We start from the raw sequence: 21,151 nt of genomic DNA, 5'->3' as shown, positions 1-21,151 counted from the left end.
CTAGTCAGACTAGAGAATTCCATCCGTAATGCATTCCTCAGATCGGAACACCATGTGTTAGTCTGCTTTGACATCAGTAAGGCCTATGATTCCACGTGGAAGTATGGAATACTCCGTGAATTACATCGTCATGGACTTCGGGGTCACCTCCCGATTTTCATACAGAATTTCCTATGCAAGCGTACATTCCAGGTTCGATTCAAAACCTCACTGTCCCAAGTATTTTCCCAAGAAGAAGGAGTTCCTCAAGGCTCTGTACTCAGTGCTTCACTTTTTATAATTGCAATAAACTCCATTGCCGGACAAATTCCAGACACTGTTGATAAAGCACTGTTTGTAGACGATCTTAGTATTTGGTGTCATGCTAAAAATATGAATACTATTGAGAGACAGTTGCAAGTGGCAATAAATAAGATCAGTTCATGGGCTCAGACTAATGAATTTCAACTTTGTCAAGAAAAAACGTTTTGCATCCATTTTTGCCGCCAACGCAAACTCCATCCCAATCCGGAGCTACAACTGAATCACCAACAAATAACAGTTCATCCCAGCATACGGTTCTTAGGAATCACTTTAGACCATAAACTCACTTTCGTTGAGCACATCAAAAGACTAAGAACATCATGTCAACAAAAACTAAATATCATCCGGGTTCTCTCTGCAACCAAATGGGGAGCTGATCGCCTTACTTTATTACGGTTATATAGAGCATTAATAAGATCGAAACTTGACTACGGAGCACCAGTCTATAGTTCAGCAAGACCTAGTGCCCTTCGCTGGCTTGACCCTATCCATCATAGTGGAATACGCGTTGCTTTAGGGGCATATCGCACGTCACCAATACATAGCTTATATGCTGAAGCACACGAACCACCTCTCTCAATCAGGCGACAACAACTGATACTACGTTATGCCTATAAAATTAGATCTATGCCAGAACACCCGAACTGGCCTATACTTTTCACATCACAGCACAGTAGGTTATACCAAAACCGCCCTAATGCTAATCGTCCTTTGGGTATGAGAATAGAACACCTCTTAGAAGAACTAAATCTAACCTTAAACAATGTGGCACATAGCCTCCCATCCTCTCTTGCTCCTTGGAATATCATTCCACCCTCATGTGACTTACATCTGCATGAATGGAATAAATCTACTTTGCATAGAGAAAACTTCTCGCAACTATACCATGCAGTAGTAGACCAGTTTCCCAGCTTTTCCATAGTACATACGGATGGATCAAAGAATGATGTCCACGTTGGAATCGCCGCAGTTTTTCCAAACATCACATTAGCTTATCAGTTATCACCTGAGTTCGGTATATTTTCCGCCGAACTAATAGCAATTCAGGTTGCACTGAACCATATCGAGTCCTCTGATATTAACAACAGTATAATTTTCACAGATTCTTTAAGTGCACTCCAAGCACTAAAAAACACCATGAACATCACCCACCCAGTCGTGAAAAGAATAGTCAGCTCTTTACATAGCTTATCAGAACTTGGAAAAAACATACATTTCTGCTGGGTCCCAGGACATATTGGAATTCCTGGAAACGAACTAGCGGACAATGCTGCCAAATCAGCTCACCTACCACCCGAGAAAAAATGGAAAGTGCCTCATCAAGACTATCGACCAATAATCCAGGAAAAATGCATGTGCCAATGGCAGTTATCATGGGAAAATCAACCTAATAATAAACTTCGAAGTATCAAGCCAAACCTTGAGCGATGGCCTTCCAGCTTTAATTCAATCCGACATCAAGAGGTAATATTGGCTCGACTGCGAATAGGGCACACAAATATCACTCATGGTTATCTTTTAAGAGGAGAAATACCCCCTCAATGTCATCACTGTAATACACTGCTCTCAGTGAAACACATTCTGGTCGAATGCACAAAATATACAAGAGAACGCCAGATTCTTTGCACTTCAGCCACGACAAAAGATCTTACACTTACCTCACTTTTAAACAATGAAACAAATGCCTCAAGCATATATAACTTTCTGAAGATGATTAAAGTATATCACCTCCTTTAGTTAGGGAAAAAAAATTATTTCCTGATTTCTTTTTCCATTTTCTGTAAGTGAAAAGAAATAGCATGCATAATTATCATATGTATGGCGCACTATGGTCATAGTTGCCGATGCGCCCAATAAATCCCGAAACAAACAAACAAACAAACAGACATTAAACCTGAATTTGAAAACATTAGCAGAGTGATTAATGATAGTAATCAGGGTATTAGCATACCCTGATTACTATCATTAATCAACAAAATCTGTTGTTACATTTCACTTGATACCGCTTAATTACCTCTCTCTCGTGCACCTTCTTTCTATCTCTGCTGTACCTTTATTTACTCACATTCTATTTGATAAGCGATTCCTTTGCTAACTGTCTGTTATTTATGTATAAAGAGCTGATTCATGTCAGCTCTTTATACAACAGGACATATTACAAGTCATATGTCCTGTTGCACATATGACTTGTAATTATTTGTTGTTACCTAAGCTTTCTAAGTTTTCACTTACAGTGAAATCTCCTGTATTGTTGGGTTTGCATTTTAAAGTTTACATTGTATTTGTATAATATATTATACCCAGTGTTAGTTGGTCTCTAGCATTCATGGTTATAAATAATGTGATTTCTTTTAAATGGGGTTATAGAAAACTTTTTTTTTTTTTTTGAATTTTTCTAGCCTGCTAAATTGATGATAATAGATGGAAAGCCATTGCTTTCACTTTTTTGATAATCTTATCATTTCTCAGTCTAAACTCTGAATTTCATACTTTGTTTTGTATATCAACAATTTACTAATATATTAGCTTTTATCCTTTGAGCAAAACTTATTAAAAACCAAGGTTTTGAATTGTAATTAAAACGTAATTTCAGCAGAAACTATATACCTATGTTAGTTGATTTTTACACAATTTTTTTTTTTTTTCAAGGATGACATTGTTTTTGAGTGAGAATTAAACAGCAGAAAAATTATGCTTTTCTCTTTCTAACTAGTAATGAATTTCTCCCTATATAAATACTAAAAAAAAAAAAAGTTATTTTCAGCAAATTTTTACATCATATCCTGATTAATAAGGTTTACAGAATTTTTTTGTAATTCCTTTTTTTCATATCGGGAAAATTATTCATCTAAATTTATTTTCTTTAATAGATTTAGAACAAAAGTTAAGAGAAGTCCAGACAGCTCGTATGAGACTTATTGTGACTGATGGAGTTTTTAGTATGGATGGTAATGTAACTCCTCTAAGGTAGTTATTTTAAATTGTTGTAAACATTATGTAATTTTAAGTTTGCATAGTATAACACAGTTTATGGGATTTCAAATATTTAAATTAGCAAAAGTAATATAGTCTCTGAAAGAAATCGGTACTGCTTAGGATTATCTTGTCCCCTCTGTTTGGTAGAGAGCAGAATTTAATCTGACAGAAGAATTAATTATTGTCTTAATATTTAAATAGATAATATGAATCAGAGCTGTACTACTCAATATGTTCTACGTTGATAATAATATTAGTAAAATAATAAGAGGAGTTTACCTCAATATAGTGCGTAGAACACTTCCGTATGATACCCTCCAGAAATTAAAACGAAAAAATCGACAACTTACCGGTACATTAGAGTAAAATATAAATAATTAAATAATCAATTTAACACAATTCAAATCAATTTAAAACAATTAAAAATCAAATTAACGCAATTAAAAGAATCTAACGAAAATATTCAAAACGATTTTCCTTCCTGAAGCTGACACGCTTTTCGACCGTATGTCGTGATCACAGGAATGAAAATTACCAAATCGGGTAATTTTCATTGATCTGGTATACAACATTTCTTGCGGTGATTGCGACTCGTCTTATCAGGGTTCGACCCGATTTTCTCTTAATATTCGTGTAAATCAACATGAAGCCTGTTCGTGCTTCTCGTTCAGCTGCGTCAGAATTAGCCTTTCATGCCATTAACGAAAAACATACTTTTTTATTTAACGAAGCCAAAATACTTAACGTTCAACGTAATTATACGCGACTATTAATTGCAGAAACCGTTGAAATCAAATTACACGAGAATTCTGTTAATGTTCGGCGGCCATATTTGATCTCCAATTCGTGGACCTTTACGCGCATGCGCGAAGACAAATAATCTCTATTTAAGTATCAGGTTTAACCCGATTCGGTAATTTTCATTCCTGTGATCACGACATACAGTCGAAAAGCGTTGTCAGCTTCAGGAAGGAAAATCGTTTTGAATATTTTCATTAGATTCTTTTAATTGCGTTAATTTGATTTTTAATTGTTTTAAATTGATTTGAATTGTGTTAAATTGATTATTTAATTATTTATATTTTACTCTAATGTACCAGTAAGTTGTCGATTTTTTTCGTTTTTTCCGTTTTAATTTCTGGAGGGTATCATACGGAAGTGTTCTACGCACTATATTGAGGTAAACTCCTCTTATTATTTTACTAACTTAATATTTAAAATAAATCAAACTGCCCTTAATCATGCTTTTAAGCAAATAACATTTGCTGAAAGACCAGTATGTTATTTGTTCAACCTTGTGTTAATTGTGCAGGGTCAATTCAATCCCAAGGCTCAGTAATATGTGCTTCATCTACTCTATCCACACAACAAGAATATCAAAGTTATTCTTTGCATCCAGTTCCTTTGTGACTACATCATAGTATCCAATCAAATTTCTCAGACAAGACTTCCCCTTAATAAACCCATGCTGTGTCCGAGCTATAACTGAAGTCTTGTCTAGATGATCCTGCAATGCTTCTTTAACCAGTGCCTCATTAATTTCCCTCGAACAGAACAGGTCTTTAATTACCTGTGTCTCCCTTTGATCCTCCTTTGTGGATTGGGGTCACATTTGCACATCTCCAGTCCGTGGGTACCTCCCCTGAGTCCATGGAAGCTCTCATAATTATGGTTAACTTTCTTTGCCGCCTCCTTTAATATAACTGGATAGATTCCATCCACCCCAGGTGCCTTTCTTATGTTTCTCCTTCAACAATTTCTCCTCCACTTTACTCTCAGTTATTACAAGATTATCTAGCTTACTGCCAGAGTTGAATACACCTCTGGCATTCCCCCTTCTTGAATAACTCCTGATGTGTGAATGTAGATGCAAAATATTCATTTGGTTTGTTAGGTACCTGAGCAGGATCATCAGCAGTTGAACCATCGATATCAAGTGGACCAATCTGATTAATCCCCTTCCTTCTAGAATTTACATAACTAAAGAACTCTTTGCTGTTTTTTGCATCCTTTGCCAATGATTTTTTGTAATCTGCTTTTGCCTGCCTAACCTCCTTTGTAACTTGGTTACAGACCAGCTTATATCTATCATAGGCGTCTGTGTCACATGTTAATTTATATATATCTCATGCATTTTTCTTCTCTGTCACATGTCTAATTAGTTCATCTGACATCCATTTAGGCCTAAATCATGAACAATATTTCTTTGTTGGTATGAAAAGCCTAGTAGCTTCCAAGATTAATTCTTTGAATGCTTCCCATTTTGAATTTGCTGTTCGTAACATCATCAGTTGGTCCTGCTGTATAGAATTTAAATACCGTCTCAGACCACCGTAGTCAACTTTACGAAAGCAAAAACCCTTCCCTTTACCCTTGCCCTTGAAGGTAGTTACCTCTTTGAGTAAATCCCACTTCAGCACACTGTGATCACCACCACGTAGTGGTTCCTTTATCTGCAGATTCTTGATGCATGAAGAATCACTACTGATAATCAGATCAAGAGTATTAGTCCCTCTAGTTGCCTCCCGAACATGCTGCTGTAGAAAACAATCATCCAATAAATCCACAAAAGCCTGGCTAGTGTGTGGGTGACCAGTCCAGAAATTCCAGTTAATATCCTGGAAATTAAAATCCCCCATTATAAGACACTCTAATTTACTGGCCCACTCTATTTCTCTGCACAATTGCTCATTATACTCATCAGATTTATTAGGCCTATAACGCACACCACTCTCATTTTTCATTTCCCAGTGCTTATGTCACACCAAACAGAATCAACATTGCATTGTTCACCCACATCAATTGGATGCACTTCCTTAGATTTTGTGTTTCTTAACTAACAGCATAACCCCTCCTCTCTTCCTGTCCTGTCTATCCTTTCTGTACACATTGTTCTCCCCAATTTCCAGTTCTGCACTGCTTATGTCTGTGTGACATCATATCTCTGATATCCCTACAATATCTGCCTTTGACGTCTTGTCTAGCACTTCAAGCTCATTGAATTTATTAACTATACTCCTAGCATTGGTGTACATGCAAGTATACATGCACCTGTTTCTATTCTTAGTTACCCTATAAGCTACTTATAGAAAATAATTTAATTTAACAATTAAGTCAATAAAGCAGCTAAGTATAATTAAAAACTTTTCGTTCGCGGGAGCTGCAAAACCTGTCCACACGTGGATTTGATACCCTTACCGATACTAAGTAATAACCTACAAAATCTCTGTCTAAATTCAGTGTAAACTAAAGTATTGTTACTAGGAATATAAATCAACTCTGATGAAAGTATTTGAATTTTATCATGACTTAATATGATTATTGAATACAGTTGAAAGGAATTATGGCTTTGTGTGATAATGGGGATAATTTATATAGAACTGTTTTCATTTATTACGAGTCATCACAGATTCAGTAATTGAAATCATTAGAAATTTTGTAAGAAACCAGTAAGTCTCAAAACTGGCTATCTTGTAGTTTTTCCATTTTGGTGAAGTAATTTCTTTAAAGTAGTGCTTCTTTGTGCCATTTTGGCTAAGGTAAAATGATAATTTATGACATCTTGCAAAGATGTCACAAATTATAATTTTTAAATAACTTTAAACTTCCATTCATCGATTTCGGTCCAAAATTTCATAAAAATCACTTCTTGCATTCAGATTTATTACCTCATGTAAAGACAGTTATGCAAAATATCTGGATATAATATTAAAAAATCACTGAAATCTATATTAAATAACATCACTGAAAGTAACACAATATTCAACAACATAACAGTTATTAAATATAACATTATAACATGTATAAAAACATTTGACTTTCTTAGTCTCTTCACTAGTATTGATCTGAATAACCTAAAATTTGTTCTTAATGAACTAAACATAGAACACATGATGGTCATTAAACATGACAATAGCATACTGGAATACTTAATCTAAGTTTTTCCATAATTATTGTATATGATGGACCAGCACTTTACCTACAAGTTAAAAGTATGCTCGTGGGAAGTTCTGCTTTGTGTATAATTATTATTAGTAGTAGTGGGAACTGATACAATAAAGCAAGCTTATACAGCCTCAGCAAAAAAAAAAAAAGAAAAAAAGCCAACACTTCCCATTTTAACTGTTCGTCCCCTCTAACAATTTATCTAGTTTTTTTCTAAAATTTATTCAAACTACCCATCTCTACAAGACCAGTGGAAGTTTGTTCCAAAAATCAGCCACTCTCAGACTGAGAGTAAATTTCTGCACATCCGACCTGTAACCATCCTTCCTTAATTTGAATTTATGCCCTTTGTATGCTTTCTGAACAAGAGGAAAGACTCCATCAACATTGGACTTACTCAATTCATTCAAGGGCTTAAACTCCTTTATCAGATCTCCATGCAGGTGCCTAATCTCCAAATGCTGCAGTTTGAAAAACTGAAGTGTTTTCTAGTTCAAGCACACTTTTGCTCTCCTCACCAGTCTTATTCCTTTTCTGTGGACCCCAGTGCCATATTAAGGCCAAGTGATGCCCTACGCACAGCCCAACAATGGTGCCCCTTCGGCCTTGGCTTCTCTATTGCTTAACTTAAAAGACATTAAGACTCAATAAGTGCTGAACATGAAATAAGAGTGAAAATTTATAACCCTTTTTCATATTTCTTCTAAGCAAGATCCCACAACTATATTAAATAAAAACTTTTCGTTTTTAAAATTATTATTTATTTAACAAAAACACTAAATAGCAGTAAAAAATATAAGCAAAGATTTACCTATAGGTTTGTTTATTTACTTTTTAAAATGTTTTATTCTAGATTTTTTAATTGCAAAGTTTTTGATCAAGTCCTCAAAACTAATTTGGCATAACAAATCTACTTATATATTTAGCAGAGACAAGGAATCCAATCTGTGTTGTCGCATAGCTGTTCTCTGGGGAATTTTTAATGTGCTTTAGTTGAGAAAATGAACGCTCAGCTGTGCAATTTGTAACCATTAATGTTAAAAAAATATATGCAAGGCAATATCTACATTTGGAAATGCACAATTAATTTTGTTTTATACAATTATTTTATATAGTTTAGCATGACTGAATCTGGTTTTTACACTTTTTGTTGCACTGAACTTATGGAGCACATATGTGTGAAACTGCTAAAGCTCAGCAGAGAGATTATTGTCTGTCTTCTGAGTACGCATCAATTAGTTTTTGGGAGCAGAGAGTACCTTTCAGTTTCAGCAGATGAAGTGACATTATTTGGCACATCACTTAGAAAGGAAAATCGGTCTGCTGCTTCTTTGTACACCTCTCTTCTCATCTCATCTCAGTTTCTGGTTTGTCAATAATTGGGTAAAAGATGGTGATACGAAATTTATCTCTGGCATTCAGATCTACTTCTGTTGCATCTCCATCATTGGGTACCTTCTTTCTGATACATTTGTAATCAACAGCCTTGTAATCAACATCTGGTAATATTTCCTTTACAAGTGCTTCAATCTTTCGAAGTCATCTCTTAAAGAGCATAGTTGGTCAGCTAATGACCCATACAGATCTGCACGTGTTTTTAAGTTCACACCTTCACTTTGCAGAACCTGACTTACTCTATGAAACTTTTGCACAATCTCATCCCACATGATCAACATAAAAACAAATTCTACCAATTACATCTTATTTGCAATATTGTCTGCTTCTCTTCTAGTGTCTCCCTTTTGTGTCTGGTCTTCAGCTAAACGCTCTAATGCTTCCAATTAGGGCTCACAATACCGGTCAAAATCTTAATACTGGTATTTCAGTATTTTTAATTTATGAAATCGGGATACCTGTATTCCAAAAAAAAAAAACATTTTTTGCAATAAATTATTTATGACAATTAGGTGCAATAAAGTAAGGAAAAAAACAAGTAATTACTTGAATTCACGTTTTAAATCAAACTTTTATTACAGTAATAAATATTCTAGCAAAAATTATTAAACATACAATTATTCTAAAAACAAAGAAATAAGCATTCGCACTACCTGTCCGAATAAAATGAGCTTTTAAGAAACTCAATAGTGTTATAGTTTAAACTGGATCTAATTTTGGTACATATTTAATTAGTGGCAGAAAAGATCCCTTTTTGGATTCTGTGCTGGTTGGTGCTTTGTACTGAGATAGTCGTAGACAAGTTGCAGTTTAACCCCCCTTATTCCCTCATTTTCAAAAATCTTATTTCCTTTTTATCAAAAATAAAAAAATATTTCCTTTTTGACTTTTTATGACACTATATCCATATTAACAAAAGAAAGGGACTGATGGTTAAGCTTTAACACCCCCTCCAACTTAGATTTGAAACCAAATCAAAAGTTAGGGGGAGTTATTTATTTATTAATTTTTATTTCCCTGTACCTTAGTATCGCCATCAGTGGCAATTGTTATGATTTTCATTTGGTGTATTGTGCGTTGGCTTATATCTGTCTGCTGTGGCATTTTCAGTTCTTTTCTGAATGTAGAAGTGGACATCTTGGCAGATCCCAAGAAGGGAAAGGCAAGATCTGGGTTACCTTGAGTTCTTTGCAATTATTCTGATGGCTTTGCTTTGATGGAGGAATGAGTTTGCTATATCCACTGCAACTTTGGTCCTTGAGGTTGTTTCAGATATGCCAGACAAGCTGTACTTGCTACCTGGGAGTCTAAAATGCTGATGGAACTGATATTCGAGTGACACTCAAGTCAAGTAGACCCAAATTTGGTGACGTCTGGACGGTCTGTGACAGCCAAATCCTCTGCTTGCACCTTCACGATGGTGGGACTGTTAGTAATCCTGAGTATAACCTCCATGCACAAGTACATGGTGGGTGACCACCCAGGTGTGAACCAACGTAGGCAGGGGTCGAAGTGTGGCACCCACACCACATGGAGGAATGCCACCCGTCTATATTACCAGGCAGTACTAGGTGGTAAATGACTCTCATCAACCGCTTCAAGCCTGCAATAAGCAAAGTGGTGCAATACCACCACTTTGCTTATTGGAGGCTTGAAGTGGTGGAACCCATGTTTAGTCTCTAGAGCTAAGTTCTGGTCGACCCTTCCCTATCTCTTCCATCATGCAGTATGATTGATGACTTTTGAGGTTATGATGAACATCATGGCGAGATCCAACATGCCTTACATTTCGAGGGTATACAGCTCTAAAACTCTGTTCGCAGGCCGGCCACCAGTTAGTACACTGGACTGAACCTATTGTAACTCTCTAGGAGGCTTCTGGTTCAGCTAGTGTATAATCTTGCTACCTCTACTCTGCCAGATAGTGATCTCTAAGACCAGACAAGAAGCCACACTGGCTTCCTTCTGGTCTTTAGAGATCAACTTCCTATTTTTATTACGAATTTTTTTTATCAAAATGACTCTTCGAGGTTTGTGTTAGATCTAGATCTTGTCCCGGCTTTTTGCGAAGAGGAACGAGTTCCCCAAGGCTCTGTCCTCAGTGTTATGTTTTTTGCAGCCAACGTGAACTCTATTATAGTACAGCTTCCTCCATCAGTAAATAGTCCTCGTTATGTGGATGATTTTAGCATTTTTTTTTGTCACTCCTGGAACATGAGGAGGGTTATTGACTGACACTGCAATAAGCAATTGGGGACTACCTTTCCTGGGCTTTAACCAGTGGGTTTAAGTTTTGTACACAAAAGTTTGTTTTTCTGAAAATGGAACCTTTGCCCCGACCCTGAACTCAGGCTTGGACAAAATACACTTTTTGTGGTAGCAGAAACAAAATTTTTGGGACTCATCTTTGATGAAAAGCTGTCTTTCTTTTGCCATATCCATCAGCTCAGGGCAAAATACATGCAAGGTCTAAACATGCTCATTGCTATCTCATGCAATTATTGGGGTGCAATTAGAAGCATATTATTGCACCTTTATTGAGCACTTGTCCTGTAGAAACTTGACTGTGGTTCCCAAGTCAGTTCTTCTGCTATAAATTTATAAATATGCTATAAATCACAGAATTTATAGCAACAGATCAAATCCACAACAGAGCCATCTAGATTGCCACCGAAGCATTTCAAACTTTGCCTATCAGAAGTTTTTATGTGGAAACCAGTGAACTGCCATTGATGCTTCAATGCTAGCAGTTGTTGTTACAATATTCCATAAAAATAAAATCTCTTCCAGACCATCCTAATCCTACTTAGACATCTGTTTATATCTCACAATGGGAAAATCTGTATAGCACACATAGAACTGCCAGTCATCCCTTTGGTATAGGGATTCAAGAGCTAGTTCAAGATATACTTCTCTGACCTATTAGTCATGCTGGAGTATAAACAAGAAAAACAAGAACTTGCCTTACTCCTTGAAATAAGTGACTTCCATCTTGTGATTTTACCCTTAGGAGCAGGCTGAAAGTTAACATATCTCCACATACTAGAGCTGTTTCGAAAATACGCGGACTGGCAACACTGCTTCGTTGGTATGGAAACGAGTGACTAGTTTGTGGTCTAGGAATGTTCCTCCACCTTTTTTTAGTTAGTTTGTGCAAGCGTATCACATAGTATTCATTTTTGTGTTCGTTATAGCAGTTTATATGAAGTGTGTTTTATGATGGGGGATGAGAAAGATATTTCGTTAATTATTAGACAAAGAATCGTGATTGGATTTTGTGTAAAGTTAGGCAAAAGTGGTTTTTGAATAAAATAATCGCTTGTGATGGGTCCTGGATTAAACATTTTGATCCAGAGTCTAAACAGCAGTCAAGCATATGGAAACACCACGATTCACCGCCTCCAAAAAAATTTAAGAGTTTTTGGTTCAACAAAAACATTGATGCCCATGGAATAATACAGCAGTATGGGGTTCTGAGAAACAAACTGTAAATGGAGAATGTTATGCTAACACATTGCGAGTTCACCTTAAAGGAGCTATTCGCAAAAAAAAAGATCGGAACTACTTATCAAGAATGGTTTCTTCTTCAAGATAATGCTTGGCCACATGTCGCACAACCAGTGCAACATGTGGCCAAGTGCTACATATTTCGCTAAAGCTTGCCAATGCAAGCTTTAGCGAAAATTGGTGGTCAATCACTAGACCACCCTCCAAACAGCTCAGATCTCGCACCATGCGATAGGAGAACGCTGTGGTCGCAGAGGTGAACAGTCGTATCTGCACGACACTCCACTTGATGTAGACAGCGGACAGTGATCATAGGACAACTCAGCTGGATTGTGTATTTTGTTCAAGCACTTAACATGGATCTCTTGATTAAGGTAACCATAGATGAAGAGAAGTAATTTATTTGAGGTAAGAGTTTTGTTCTTGATAGTTCATATATATATTTGTGTTTTTGAGCATATTTCTGCATGGTGCAATCGCTATAGTGCTAGCCATAGCGATCTTACTGTCAGAACACTTGACTTGCCTATGCCTCGAGGGCCCAAAATTCTTAACTACGTTAGACAGAAAACTAGTTACATCAAGGTTATCGCTATAATGCATTAAGCGTTATGCCGCAGGCTGTGAGAGAATTAGACCACGTACACGTTAGTGCAACTGCATCATATTAGTACACAGCGAATTCTGAATTAGCAAATTATTTGCAAAAACAGCATTTAAGTCATATCTCATATTGTGAATACCTTCACAACAAGTTGCCATGACATTGCACTACTTTGAATAAGTAACGCTTCACCCAAAGGAGAAGTCTGTTGTTACTTATTGTGGACTGAGAATAAGTATCCACTGAGAATAAGTAACAACAGCCTTCTGTATTAGATCTAAGACCTAGATCTAAGATTTAAGATGTTTTTAAGATAGTTTCCATTGTTTAAAGACGATTTTCCCGCCAAAACTGGGAAATCCCATTACTTGGGTTATAATAGGTCTAATTTTGAACAGACATATCAAATTATTTCTCCCAACAGAAGAAACAATATAATATGGAAGAACAACTGAAAAGGACTTAAATATGGACAAAAAAATGCAGAAACCAGGAGTCAACCCTGACTTAAATATAGAGGGATATCCCAGACTCAGATATCAGAGTTTTAAGGGAAACAATCCCCCCCCCCACAATAAAGAGGAAATAAATAATGAAGACACTGAAGCATATCCCTCAGGCCCCCTTGGTATGAAAAGGGCAAAAAAAAGGGAGAAATCAAACAGAAAATAGAGTACAAAGAAAAAGATAGTAACGAAAATACAGAGAACAAAACCGAAGAGGAAATAAGGTTTGAAACTATTAACCAGATTCAAGACCCAATAAAACAAATCGAAGAGTTAAAACTTTACTTAGAAGACTTCCTCCACAAGCAAACAAATAGAATAACATCTGCAACAAGACTACAGATAGTGAACTGCTGGACAGTCTTGGAGCAGAGAGTCATAGAGTTGAACACAGAAAACAGAGTTTTTAAAAACCAAAGTGGAAATTGTGACAGAAGAAAAAATAATTATAAAGAGATCAACATATTAAGTTATGCCCAAGTAGCAAGGGCAAATAAAACAGTGACTATGCAGCCAAAAGAGGTTAACAAGACAAAGCAAACATCCAGAAATAAAGAGGCAAACATTGTCATGCTGAGTGCCTCTGTAGCCAGGTGGGCAGGAGCAAGCAGTGCGTAGCACATGCTTCTTGATTAGACCGGGGTTCAAGCCCATGACCACCGCATATCCCGGGAGCAATATGATCTTAGTTGCTAATGTTCCTAAAAACCAAAAAAAAAAAACAACAAACATTGTCATACTAAAAGCAGTGCCTGACTCAGCCCACAAATTCAGTGAGGCTGTCAAAGACAACTAAAGTCCTACTTAAAGGTCATAAAAATTAACAGTATGAGAAAAGTGAAAGAAAAAGGGGTGCTACTGGAAGTAGCATATAAAGAGGATTTAAAAAAGGTTGAGGCAATACCTGAAGCAACAAAACTTGGGCTTAAAACAGAAAAGCCAAAAGGAAAAAATCCTCACATCTTAATTTTTGATGTACCAGCGGCAACATTAGAAAAAGACCTAATGATAGATATATATTATAAAAACTTCAGTAGCATAATGACAATAGATGAATTTGCTGCTGAATTCCTTCTAAAAAGAGGAAGCAAAAGAAATGGATTATTTAACTTAATAGCAGAAATTACACCCAAAATATGGAAGGAACAACATAGAATCTATGCTGGCTGGACCAGCCATAGATTCAGGGAACATTTCCCCATACAAAAAATGTTTTAAATGTCATAAGTATGGTCATACTACCAGGAATTGCAGTCAAAAAGAACTTTTCTGTGGTTACTGTGCAGTCACTGGGCATGATTACAAAAGTAGCTGTTCCAACTTTTTTATCGTCCACTGCTACAAAGATATTGTCCATTGCAATAATAAAAAGTAATGGTGACAATACATTACCCTGTTGAAGTCCACTGAACAATGGAAACCAATCTGGGTCTCCAAATTTTGTCCTCTCATAACTTTAGCACTTTGAATACATATTTTTAATCATCACAACCTCCTCCCTGTCTATTACCATTTTCTCCAGACTTTCCCAGACTTTTTCTCTTTGCACACTATCATATGCCTTTTCAATGTCTAAAAATACCAGAAAGAGGCTCTCAGCAAACTCCCAATGTCTCTCTAGCAGTTCTCTTACAGCAAATATCAGGTCGATCGTTAACCTTCCTCTTCTAAATCCATACTGTTCTTCCCTCCTTCTCTCTTCTATTTTATTCCTTAATCTTGTGTTGAGTATTCACCCAAAAATTTTATTTTGGCACAGTGGCATAATAAAGTGATTTCTCTATAGTTGTTGCATTCTCTTCTGGACCCTTTCTTAAAAATTGGTATGATGATTCCCTTTGTCCTATCATCTGGTATTCTTTTCTCTTTCCAAACTAGGCTGATAATATCATATAGCTATTTTAATCCAATATTGCAGTAGTCTTAATAACATTAACTGGTAACTCATCAACTCCAGGTGATTTTCCGTTCTAAATCTTTTTTTATTGCTTCTTTTACTTTACCAAGACAAACTTTTGGGCTCTCTTTTCCCACTGTGAATTCTTCTCTTCTTACACCATCTTCCTTTCCATTGGCATTAGTAGCATAATGACAATAGATGAATCAGGGTTGTAAAATAGTCTTGCCACTGTTTCCTGATTTCCTTCTCATCTGTGACTAATTTTCCACTCATATCAACTAGGAACCCTGGTTCATCGTTGTTCCTTTTCTTATTCCTCAACATCCCATATATCACCTTTCTATTTCCATTAATATCCAGGCGCCTCCGTAGCCAGGAGGGAAGGAGCAGCAGTGCGTAGCACACGCTTCTTGATTAGACCGGGGTTCGAGCCCGTCACCACCAAATACGGAGGATGCGGAAAGGTCAGGGAATGACCACTGCATATTCCCGGAGCAATATGGCCTTAGTTGCTAATGCTCCTAAAAAAAAAAACCAAATAACATTAATAATCCTCCTCTAATTTTTGTGTAAACTTCATCCAACTTTTGTCCTTTTCCTCTTTTACAATTCTCTTTGCTTTTTTCTTCTCATTATATACCTTTCTGTTCTCTAACAATTTTGTTTTCATAAATTTCCTAAAAGCATCATTCTTCAGTTTCACTGCCCTTTTAACTCTGTCGTTCCACCAGTGCATCTCTCTTTCGTTTCTGATTCCTCCAGTTCTCCTACACACCTGTACAGCAGTTTCTACCATCACCTTCTTAAATTTTTCCCATTCCTCATTGACATCTTTTTTCATTGTACTTGGTACTCTCTCTCTCTCTCTCTCTTTGATCTTCTCTTCAAACTCCTCTCTTATCTCTTGGTTCTGCAATTTCCAGATCTTTGTTTTGTCCAGTTCTACTCTTTTTGTTCTTATTTTCAATTCTTATCTTAAATTTGGCTACCAAAAGTCTGTGGTCACTGTCCATATACTTACTGAGGGTATAACCTTTACATCTATCACCTTCCTACTCTATATTCTGTTGATGATAAAATAATTGATTACCGTTTTAAGATAATGAGGTACAGCTGGGATGGAAGATATAAAACAATGACAGTATGCCAGATATATTCAAGTTTTTGGAACTTATTAATTTGTATAATTTTTTTAGTATGTTATTATTTTATATGTTATAACTGTTATGTAATATATATTCTTTTATAGTATATTAATTGATTACACTATTTTATACCTTTTGACATGGTGCACTATAGCCTTAGACACTGATGGGCCACAAAACCACTAAATAACCAACCATCCGTGAACTATGTATAGGTTGTATAATGCATACAATATGCTTTCTTGGTGTTACAGTCTGTGAAAAACTTGTAACCATTAGTTAGCAACTACAATGTATTTATTACAAGTAATCTTACCTTGTTTTGTCCATTATTTCATGTTTGAGTTTCATTCATTATTTATTGTCTGACATTTTCCTTGTATCAACATTGCTTTATTCACTTGCATATCTTTGTACTTTATACTTTTGCTGTCCGCTATGTCTTATTATCTGCTCATGACTATCTTAAGTTTTATTAAGTTCTATTTAAATTAATTTTTACGAACAGCTGGAATACCTGCATTGTCTTTGTTTTATGCTTAATTAGCCTCTATTTTGTACATATTTATATTTCCTTTTTTTTTTTTTTTTTTTTTTCATTATCTCTAACACCAACTCTGCATTTTTTTGGGGGGGGGGGGGGGATCACTGATATTTTCTCAGAAAAAAGGTGTTTCTGAATCATTTTATAATGTTGATTTCAAAAATGACTTCCGTTTGTTTCCATCACATCATGTTTCTTCAAAAATCCCAAAATAACATTTGATTTTTCACAAATTTTTATTAATTTTGACATAATTTGTGCACTGAAATTATAACAAAATGCTATTTTTAACACACTTTTGTATTTGAATACATATTGAAAAGGGCAGTATGGTAAAAAGTCCATAAACACTCACCTCTCATTTTAAAAACGAATCTACAATGGGTCAAATTTTCGTTTCTTTGATTTTCTTGCAGCTCTTTATACTTTACAGTCCCTCTTTAGCATTCAGCAATAGTCAACCATCATGTTCACATTTCACCTCCCCATAGTACTTCATCTTCATGTCTTTAATGTCCTATGTCGTGGTGAAACCTCTCGCCCTGTTCTTCACTAACATTTCCTAGATTTTCTGGGAAACAGGCAATATGGGAGTTTAAAAATTGTACCTTGGCACTCATTTTGCAGCTTATAAAATATGTCGACAAACTTCAAGAACTTTGCCAACATATTTTCAACTATATTCTTTTAGTAGATTCTTGTTGTTCCCTAAGAAGTTCTCAACAACAGACAGATATGAAGTTAAACCATGCCTGTTTTTGTTTTTTATTCATAGTTCTCTCAAAATCTGAGTCCCTTATCTGTTTGTGATTTTAAGGTCCAACAAAAATACCTTGATTTAGCTTTTCTTGGGTGATCGATGGGAATTTAGTACAAAGGTAGTTGAAGCAGGGTCTTTCCTGGGGTAAATCTTTTGCAAACTGTTTTATCAAACTCAGTTTGATGACAAGGAGGTTTGGTGTCTTGTTAGCAGTTTATGAATTTTGTTCTTTGATCCAGGCAACAAACTGCCCCGCTTTGGCCAGACCTTAACATCCCAGTGCTTACTCCTTGCCTGACTGTCACACTCCCACAAAAAGCAACGCATTTTGGGAATTGACTGGAATTGACCCATATTTATTTTCATTGTGGAGCAACACGCCTTTGAGACTTTTTTTTTGATGAGTCAATAAACAGTCTCTACTGTGTAGGATAGTAACTAATTCTTAAATAGTTCATTAAAGCATTTATATTACTGCAAAAAACCATAGAATTTTCCTCAGAAAAGTAGAGAACTAGTTCTTATTCTCTGTTTGTACCGTGAGAAAAATGTCCCATGGGCTAAAGATTTTTTGACTTAAGTCTAGAACCAAGGAGTTCTGCAGATTCCTTTGATAAATTTAAATCCCTTACCAGATCATCGAGTTCATGCTGTGAAAACAATTGAGAGCTGGACTCAATGTCTCCAGGTGTGCAGACTTCAGTTTCATTTTCAGAAGCTTTGCTTTCAGCATTCTCTGCTGCTACATTCTCCAATATATAGTGGAGGGCACACAATTGGCAGGTTATCTCCATGTGGGACTGGTCTAATGGCAGATGAAATATTAGGATACACAATGCTCTTCTTATTCTTTGTGTTGTATATCCCTCTACATTAACTAAGCAAAAGTAATAGTCATTACAGTGGTTTGTAGGCTCCCGCCAAATCACGGGAGTTGCAAATTGCATAGCTTTATTTTTACTGTTTTTCTGCAATCTCAATGCTTCAACACAGGTTTGGCAAACTTTGTAGGGCCCATCTTGCTCACTGTGTTTATCTCCAAAATAAGCACAATACATGTTTTTTTTTTACAAATTCTAGTCCTTGAGGTTGTCACAGACATTCTCTCAGATATGCCAGACAAACCTGGGAGTCTAAAACGCTGACGGAACTGATATTTGGGTGACACATAAGTCAAATGGACCCAATTTCGGCGAAGTCCGGACGGTCTGTGACAGCCAAATCCTCTGCTTGCACCTTCACGATGGTGGGACTGTTAGTAATCCTGGGTATAACCTCCATGCACAAGTACATGGTGGGTGACCACCCAGGTGTGAACCAACGTAAGCAGGGGGTCCAGGTGAGGCACCCACACCACATGGAGGAATGCCGCCCCTCTATTTTACCAGGCAGTACTAGGTGGTAGATGACTATCATCAACCGGTGCAATACCACCACTTTGCTTATTGGACTAAACATGGTGGAACCCATGTTTAGTCCCTACAGCTAAGTTCCGGTCAATCCTTCCCTATCTCTTCCATCATGCAGTATGATTGATGACTTTTGATGTTATGATGAACATCGTGGCGAGATTCCAATATTTCTTACATTTCGAGGGTACAGCTCTAAATCGGTGTTCACAGGCCGACCGCTAGTTAGTACACGGGACCGAACGTATTGGTAACTCTCTAGGAGGTTTCCGGATCAGCTAGTGTATAATCTTGCTACCTCTACTCTACCAGATAGTGACTGGAGGGAGTCCGAGTAGTGTGTATGCGGGGAGCATTGTCGAGGCCATGCTATGTCAAGGATCTGGGTATATTCTTACCATTTATATGCCATATCCAAAAATTTCATTACTTCATACAGCATGTCCCACCCACTTTTTCTTACTATTGAATACACTATGAATTGTCAAACTAATAGGGCAAGCTTATCTGAAAAAAGATCTAAACCTCCCAAGCACTTCCTAATTCATTTCATAAATATACGCGGTCTCAATTGTAATTTCAACGATGCCCATTTCCACTTGCAGTCTGCCAAACCCCATGTACTTTTTCTGACAGAATCTCAGTTATCTGTTGATTCAACTACCGCTCATCTCAGATGCCCAAATTATTCGCTGTGTGATTCCTTTCGCCTCAAAGGTGGTACTTGTGCATATGCCCGTTCTGATATTCCCTGTCAGAGACATGGCAATTTGGAATCTTCTCTCTACCTCATTGTATCAAATTCATCTGTTGGCTCTACCGTTCTCCCAACTCCACTAATCACTTGGAGCTCTTTGACTTCCTCTCTTTGCAGCTTGACTTTCTCCAGTCCAACTTTCCTAACAGTGGGGTAATTTTCCTTGGTGATTTTAATGTTCACAACTCCAGCTGGCTTCCGTTTTCTAGTCACACCGACCCAGCTGGTCGAGATGCTGAGGCTTTTGCAATTACTAATGACCTTGCACAGATTGTTCATTTACCTACAAGAGTACTGGACAATCCTAATCATACAGCCAACACACTTGATCTTTTTCTCACAAACAATCCTTCTAAGTACACGGTCGGCGTGAGAGGTCCTTTAGGCACTTCAGATCACATCTTAGTGATTGTCTCTTCTCCAATGGAGCCTTTATCTCATGGCTATTCCCAACCTTGTGTTGTTTGGCATTACAAGAATGCAAAATGGAATGACCTGCGAGACTTCTTTTCCTTTGTCGGATTACTGTTTCAAAACTTCTGATGTCAACATTTGCTCAGATCGTATCAGTGAAATTATTCTTGCTGGAATGGAATACTTTATTCCACACTCCACTTTAAAATCTCGTCCTTTATCTAAAACTTGGTTTTCCAATAAATGTGCTAAGGCTGTTCAAGAAAAGAATGTTGTATATCCTAATTGGCTTGTTTCTAATTCTTCAGTTTCATTTTCTGCCTACACCAAAGCTCGCACCAATTGTAAAGCAGTTATTAATCAGTCCAAACTAGAGTTTGAACAGGCTAAGAGTAGAAAACTTGCTTCTTGCCCTAATGGTAGCCGAGCATTCTGGTCTCTTCCAAAGCTATTGGCCGCAACTTTTGCCCATCTCTGCTCCTACCTCTGTCCAAACCAGATGGTTCTGTTGTCACTTCAGCCAAGGATAAAGCTGACCTGCTAGCATCCCATTTTTCTTCCAACTTATGTATTAATGATCTTGGTAAAACACCTCCTACCATTCCCAACACACCCCATTCAGTGCCTCCTGTGGTCTTCCATCAAAAGGATGTCAGAAGGATTTTGACGAATCTTGATGCTAAGAAAGCTCCAGGTCCCGATGGTATTTCTCCACTTGTTCTCAAAACCTGTGCTCCTGAACTTACTCCTATTCTTTGCCGCCTTTTTTCAATTTCTTATTCCAAAGGTGTTTTTCCTTCTGCTTGGAAATTTGCTCATATCCAGCCAGTTTCTAAAAAGGGTGACAAATCCCTCCCATCCAATTATCTTTAGAAAGAGTAGAATTACTTCTACTCTTTATAAAGTAATGGAGAAATCAATTAACCGCCAACACTTAAACTACCTAGAAACCTTCCGTCTGATCAACGATCGCATTATGAATTCCG

The 21,151-nt window shown here is 36.8% G+C and overlaps 1 protein-coding gene across 3 annotated transcripts in view; it reads left to right on the top strand.

Moving 5' to 3' along the window:
• The window catches only part of Gcat (Glycine C-acetyltransferase), a 183,480-nt gene that overhangs the window by 82,428 nt on the left and 79,901 nt on the right, over positions 1 to 21,151 (top strand). For all 3 annotated transcript variants that reach the window (XM_090385157.1, XM_090385156.1, XM_090385155.1), the window contains exon 5: positions 3,174 to 3,270. In XM_090385157.1, coding sequence (XP_090241283.1) covers positions 3,174 to 3,270 — 97 coding nt within the window. The remainder of the gene's footprint in view (positions 1 to 3,173; positions 3,271 to 21,151) is intronic.

Source organism: Mastigoproctus giganteus, chromosome 11, assembly GCF_048544385.1.
Source record: "Mastigoproctus giganteus isolate SK-2022 chromosome 11, ASM4854438v1, whole genome shotgun sequence".
Lineage (NCBI taxonomy): Eukaryota > Metazoa > Arthropoda > Arachnida > Uropygi > Thelyphonidae > Mastigoproctus > Mastigoproctus giganteus.
The sequence above is the reverse complement of the archived record's forward strand: the minus strand, read 5'-3'. Positions and strand labels throughout refer to the sequence as shown.